The sequence below is a fragment of the Babylonia areolata genome, chromosome 7, assembly GCF_041734735.1.
Source record: "Babylonia areolata isolate BAREFJ2019XMU chromosome 7, ASM4173473v1, whole genome shotgun sequence".
NCBI classification, from domain to species: domain Eukaryota; kingdom Metazoa; phylum Mollusca; class Gastropoda; order Neogastropoda; family Buccinidae; genus Babylonia; species Babylonia areolata.
Genome location: NC_134882.1, coordinates 13,343,941 through 13,351,580, shown reverse-complemented (window position 1 = coordinate 13,351,580; position 7,640 = coordinate 13,343,941). Strand labels below are relative to the sequence as shown.

Below are 7,640 nucleotides of genomic sequence, written 5' to 3'. Positions count from 1 at the left end.
GTTAAAGGTCACGATCCCAAAGCCGTTTACAGCCATAGCGGCAGTGAATTCATCTCCAGCGTGTCGGCATAGGAAGGCGGCGCCCAGTCCTCCATTCCACGTGGCTGTCATAACTGGGTGTAGAGGCGGGTGTGGTAGAGCTCGGAGGACAACTGGGGCACGGGTGGGTCCCTTGCCCGCGGAGCCACGCCGTTGGTGGAGCCATAGAGGCAGCTGGCCATAGCCTGCCTGCTCACCGCCCTCACCTCCTCCCTCAGCTCGTTGATGAGCTCCTTCCTCAGCTGCTGCAGCTCGGAGCGACTCAGCAGCCCCGTGGAAGGGGGAGAACCCACGTCCACATGCCCGGGGCCGGGGCCAGGGGGGTAGGGGTAGGACGGAGGGGAGGGGCCAGGGGGACGCTCACAGGGAGGGGTGAGGTGGTAGAAGGTGTGGTGGATGTCCTGGCGAAGGACGTCGATGTGGCGGGACGTCCGGATGGCTTCCCTCTTGCGATCCTCGCGGAGCTCGTACCTGCGTGCAGGCAACAGGACAATATGAGTTCTTGTTGTGAGAAAGCAACCATGTCATCTCTCGGCTACGTTGAATATAAAATATAACAGAAGAGAAAATGGTAAGAAAAGCAGACAACTAACAGGGCCTTTCTCTTTTTCTAGTTGATAATGATGATCGAATAAGGAAAGAAAAAAAAGGGGGGGGGATACAGAGAAAGGTTTCGTCTTAGTCTCAGCATTGAGAACATGGGTAAGTGACGCCGAACCAGCAAGATCACAAGAAGGAAATCTCTCGTGGCACGGTATATAAAGTGGATTCATGCACAGCTGTTGTTGTCTGTGTCAAGAAATAAAAAGCCCTCGCAACTAGAGGGGGGAAAACATCATGTGAGAGTTATCTGCCATGCTTTCTTTCTTTCTTTCTTTCTTTCTTTCTCTAAGCGACGATGTGACCCTCACGTGATGTATAATAGGGTTCATTCTGGATGATTATCTTGGGGGTCCGCACCCACCGGAAGCCAAGACTCTTTGTTCATGAGAATTACAGACTTCAACAGAGAAACAGACTGAAAGAAACAAACAAAAATACCGCAACTATAGCTGCTGCTGTTCCTTTTAATACTACTACTTGTCCACCCGCCTCCTCCTACTACTCCTACTCTTACTGGTCTGCACAGCAACAAGCGATGCTGCTCTAGCCGAACAGCCAGTCAAAACTACACATATGATCTCCATCATCCACAGTCAACATTGACCGAAAGAGGCCTCACGAGTAGCAGCAGAAACAATAGTAGTAGTAGTAGTAGCAGCAGCAGCAACTGTAGCAGTAGTAGTACCACCAACTTCATGATCAGTATTGTCATTCATTCATGATTGATATTGACCGAAGGAGTCTTAACGTGTTGTAGCTGGAGCATTAGCAACAGTATTTGTAGCATCACCACCACCACCATCATCATCATTATTACTTGTAGTAGTAGTATTGTTGTTGATGAAGTTATCATCGTCATTATCATCACCACCATCATCACCGGTGAATGGATGATGCTGTCAGTGTAGCGACGCGCTCTTCCTGGGGAGAGCAGCCCGAATTTAACATAGAGAAATCCGCAGTGACCAAGAAAAAAAAAGAAGAAAAAAAAGAAGACTAATGCAATTATTATTTATTAATATGACAGCTGCTGCTACCTGAGGCTGGAGATGTCCTGTTTGATCTCCAGAAGGTCGTCCTCGTTGACGCCGTCCTGCCGCAGCTGTTTCTTGGTCTGGTGGATGTAGCGACAGATCAGCCTCCTCATCACCTCCTGTCACACACACAGTGTTGGACTGATTAACTGACTGGTTAACTGACTGGATGCTCAAAGGATGTAGTGACAGATCAGCCTCCTCATCACCTCCTGTCACACACACAGTGTTGGACTGATTGACTGACTGATTGACTGACTGATTAATCTAACTGGATGCTCGAAGGATGTAGTGACAGATCAGCCTTATCATCACCTCCTGTCACACACAGTGGTTGACTGATTGACTGACTGACTGAACAAATGACTGAATAACTAACTGGCTGCTCTAAAGATGTAGCGACAGATCAGCCTCCTCATCACCTCCCGTCACACACAGTGGTTGACTGATTAGCTGACTGGTTGCTCTAGGTATGTAGCGACAGATCAGCCTCTTCCTCATCTCCTGTCACACACAGTGGCTGGCTGACTGACTGACTGACTTACTGACTGATTAACTGACTGGCTGCTCGAAGGATGAAGTGACAGATCAGCCTCCGCATCACCTCTTGTGACATGGTGTTGGACTGATTGAATGACTGATTAATTGACTGATTAACTGACTGGCTGCTCTTAGGATGCAGCGAGCGACAGAGCAGTCACAATATCACTTCCTGTTACACACACCGACTGACTGACTGATTAATTGACTGATTCATTGATTGATGCATTGACTGATTGAATTACTGGCTGTTCTAGGGATGTAGCGATACATCAGCCTCCTCATCACCTCCTGTCACACACGGTGAGTGACTGATTGACTGATTGATTAATTGGCCGATTAGCTAATTGGCTGCTCAATGTATGTAAAGATAGATCAGCCTCCGCCTCACCTCCTGTTACACACAGTAGTTGACTGATTGACTGACTGTCTAGACTGATCGGGTGATTGATTGATTGACTAATCAACTGACTGACTGTTGTGTAGATGTGGCAACAGACCAGCCTTCGCATTATGTCCTGTCACACATGTTAGTTAACTGATTGATTAGACATCTGCTCTCGGAGTACAGCGACAAAAATCATTTCACTGAATGATTGACTGACCAACCGTCTGACTGATTGGCTGGTTTACTGACAGGTGTAATGATTACTGGACTTACTGACTGGCTGATCTGTTGAGTATTGGATTGAGTGGATGGTTGGTTGGTTGGCTGGTTAGGTTAGTTGACGGCTGGTTTGGCAGACGATTGACACTGAGAACTGGTTGGTGGACTGACTGGTTTCTTGGCTGTTTCATTGGTTGGCTACTTTTTGTTGCTGTCGCTGCTTAACCCCCCACCCCACCCCCCACCCCCTGATCCCCCCACACCCCCGACCCCCAGTTTTTTTCCTCCCTTTTCTTTGATATTGCCTAAGCAAGTAATTTGTTGGTTGGAGAACTAGCTGGGTGGTTAGTTTTGTGGTTGCCTAAGTGGTTGACTGGCTAGAGAGATATATAACGAATAACTGTGCGACTTCCTCTTCTTCCTCTGTTGCATCATAATCATCCTCATTATCATTATCATCATTATTGTTCTTGTTCTTGGTTGGTTTGTTTTTTATTGCTTTTGTTGTCGGTGTTGATGTTGTTGTCATAGAGAAGTGTGTGATCTCAGACTCACCTGGTATTGCATGGAATCAGACACAGCGTCCACTCTGGTGCCAGCCACTTCTCCCGTGTACGTCGGCCTCTGATTAACAGAGCATCCGCACATCACATGCACAGTCAGCACCATCAGTTAGAAACTGCTGAAAGCATGGCATGTAGCATCTATTGCATAATATCATTTTTGTTGTTGTTGTTGTCACTATTATGTAGTTTGACGTTTAAAATGAATTGGTTATTAATTGTTTTGTATTCTTCTTCTTCTTCTTCCTCTACTACTACTACTACTACTTATTGTTGTCATCGTCGTCGTCGTAGTCTTATAGTTGTCAGTATTATCATCGTCATCATCATCAAAAGTACATAAAAAGCCAAAGGTATAAGGTATGCGTAGTGGTAGCAAAAGCAGCATAGTAGTGATGGTTGTATTGTACTAATTAGCAGCTGCAGCAGTAATAGTTGCAGAATTAGCGGCAGCAGTAACTGTAACAGTAGTTGCAGCAGCAGCAGCAGCAGCAGCAGCGGCAGCAATAGTAGTAACAGCAGCAGCAGTTGTAGCAGTTGTTGCAAGTAGCAACAACAGCAATAGAAGCAACAGCAGCAGCAGCAGTAGCAGTAGCAGCAACATCAACAGTATTAATAACAGCAGCAGCCGTTGTAGCAGTTGTTGAAAGTAGCAACAGCAGCCATAGAAGCAACAACAGCAGCAGCAGTAGTAGTAGTAGCAGCAGCAGCAGCAACAGTATTAATAGCAGTAGCAGCAGCAGCATGTCATAACTAGTGTGGCTCGTCCGCCGGATCCAGTCTTCACATGCTTGGGTAGACAAGCCCTAAATCACAACAACAGCAGAAGTAGAAGCAGCAGCAGTGGTGGCAGTAGCAATGATATACTTTATTTATATTAGTTGTCGATGATGTTGTCCTTCTTTTGCTTCCGTTCCTTTATCTATTCACCGTCGTCGTCACTATCACCATACAGCCGTCACCCGTGACATCGTGGTCAGTATCATAATTAATTTCATCGGAATTCTAAAACCCGAAGGAAGAAGACACGCACGCCCACTTAAAAGGCTTATTGTAATCAGTACAGTGACAATGATATCTAAACGAGTCAGTAAGTGCAGAAGCTTGAAAATGGCCTCTAGTGCTGCCACAAAGACCAAAGCTGACTTACAACCTCAAACACAGAAAACGTGTACATTACACAAAGAAAGCTATAGTAAGCAAGCGAATACACACCATTAGTGCTGGGTACTTGCTGGACAACTAAGGAAGAAAAAGAATTCAGGATCATAATTATGAGTACAGCACAATATATGTGAAAATGAAATAAACGGGGAAATAACTAACTAAATTACAAGAAATGACTAACTAAATGACAAAGTGAATAATAGATACATGAATAAAGAAGATAAGATATACATTATCCGATGAAACTGGACGCAGTATTTCATGAAATCAAAATGTATGTGTCTCGGAGACACTGACTACACACACACACACACACACACACACACACACACACACACACACACACACACACACACACACACACACACACACACACACACACACACACACACACACACACACACACACACACACACACACAAACGCCCATTCAAACAGAAAGAGGCAGACGCTATATACCTACACACAGACAAAAAAAGATAATGCAAAACCTTCAGTGTATATTAGAACAAACAGGTTCTCAACAAATGTGATCATTATTTTCACATGCAATATGATCATAAAATAGATGCTATGATGAACAATACATATTCTGCTGTAACAAACTTTGATTATACTGACAGTTATAAACACGACCCGAAGAAAATCGAGCAGTACCAATGTTTTGAAGTCCGTCACGTTGTAATTGACACATCATGTACGCAGTTCGGTTGGTTTTGTTATTTACTGATGCATATGTAAACCTTTGTTAACGGTTTTCATGACAATGAATTAATTCTGTATTTTAAAAAAAAGGGAAAAAAAGCATGATACACACACGCACGCACGCACGCACGCAAGCACACACGAACGCGCGCAAGCACGCACAAACACACACAAACACACACACACACACACACACACACACACACACACACACACACACACACACACGCCCATTCAAACAGAAAGAGGCAGACGCTATACACCTACACACAGACAAAAAAAGATAATGCAAAACCTTCAGTGTATATTAGAACAAACAGGTTCTCAACAAATATGATCATTATTTTCACATGCAATATGATCATAAAATAGATGCTATGATGAACAATACATATTCTGCTGTAACAAACTTTGATTATACTGACAGTTATAAACACGACCCGAAGAAAATCGAGCAACACCAATGTTTCGAAGTCCGTCACGTTGTAATTGACACATCATGTACGCAGTTCGGTTGGTTTTGTTATTTACTGATGCACATGTAAACCTTTGTTGACGGTTTTCATGACAATGAATTAATTCTGTATTTTAAAAAAAAGGGGAAAAAAACATGATACACACACGCACGCACGCAAGCAAGCACACACGAACGCACGCAAGCACGCACAAACACACACACACACACACACACACACACACACACACACACACACACACACACGCACAAACTCAGAGTGACCGAAAAACTGAGAGAGATTGAGACAGAGACGCACGCACACACACACACACACACACACACACACACACACAGAGAGAGAGAGAGAGAGAGAGAGAGAGAGAGAGAGAGAGAGAGAGAGAGATTCAACACTATATTTCATCATTACTTAAATAAAATAGAATGAAATTACAATCATTATTCTGAAGATACTCCGTAATATAGTAATAACATACCAGACTACCCGAAATGCTGCTTCCTGTGTAAATATATTGAGTAAAGCAGGACTCATGATAAAATAAATATAAATAGGTGCAAAGTACACAAGTGTATCAGCTGAGGCTACGGCAGCAGTGTATTGTTGCAAATTATTGTGAAGCTTTTCTGAAAGCAGATTTGGGAATGAATGTTTCGAAAATGTGCATTTGTTGATATGAATATGACCTTCTGGACCAGTCATAAAAACGACCAGACCAGTCACATAAAATGGCACCCCGATCTACCTCAATCGGATTCTATTCTTGTCGATAAATTTTACATTTTGAATCAAAAGTCCATGACCGCGCGCAAACACACACATACACACACACACACACACACACACACACACACACACACACACATGCACTTACGCACACACACACACACACACACACACACACACACACACACACACACAGAGAAACATACATACATACATACATAGCAGAAAAATAGAAAGCAAGGACACCTATAGCTGTGTAAAAATAAAATCAACCCAAATGATATTGTCAGAGAAAACACATATAATTGCAAAAATAAATGAATAAATAAATAAATAAATAGACAAATGAATGAATGAATAAACAAATAAATAAATAAAACTTCAACTACTATTTCGTTCTCAGTAAAACTGCCATTGAAAGAGCCATTGTCGCTATTACTGAAATGATCGGAAGTTCGACTGTAATATGCTCAACCAAATATAAATTAATGAGACTAAAGGTGCGTTAAATACCAAACAGAAAACAAGGGAGTCTACGATAAACGTTTGCTCCAACATACTATCTTCAAGCCAGTGGCCCATTGCTTAAGGTACACGAGTGTACGTGGGAAATACAGCCCGCGAATGCAGAAGAAGCCCTGCGAAGAAGAAGCAGTGGAAAAGGAAGCTTTCATAAATAAAAGAAAAAAAAGAAAGAAGAAGAGTGAGTGCAGATACAGAGTCAACACACTGCGAAGGTGCAAAGACAGAGGTTTTTTGTTTTTTTTCCAAGCGAAGCACAAGTGCACTACGCATTTCTACAAGAAGAGACTTTTGTATCCATGGATAAACTTACACTACTGCACGCATCACCGTTTACAGCTGCTCTATAAGGGTCCGCACTCTCTCCTGTCTGAAAGAATAAAAGTCTTTGTGGAACAGCACGTGATCAAACTGTACCCACCATCACATAAACACAGCACCTGATTTGAAAAAAAAAAGCAAAGATCTGAATGAGGAAACGAGAGTTGAATACTGAACACCAAACACATACAGTATAACTTTTGTTTCTACAAAAGTGAAAGTTATTGTACAACATTCTGGAGGAAAAAGTGAAACAATGTTTACTATGCATTTTATAGTCCATTTGCATTTACATCCCATACATTTAAGTAAAAAGTTCTTTAAGAAAGTTGTTGGGAGT

The 7,640-nt window shown here is 42.9% G+C and overlaps 1 protein-coding gene across 1 annotated transcript in view; it reads right to left on the bottom strand.

The window, feature by feature from the left end:
- LOC143284157 (transient-receptor-potential-like protein) overlaps positions 1–7,640 on the bottom strand; it is an 81,490-nt gene continuing 73,850 nt past the window's right edge. The window contains exons 12-14 of the mRNA XM_076590817.1: positions 3,379–3,447; positions 1,680–1,795; positions 1–510 (exon numbers count right to left, since the gene is read on the bottom strand). Coding sequence (XP_076446932.1) covers positions 108–510; positions 1,680–1,795; positions 3,379–3,447 — 588 coding nt within the window. The 3' untranslated portion in view covers positions 1–107. The remainder of the gene's footprint in view (positions 511–1,679; positions 1,796–3,378; positions 3,448–7,640) is intronic.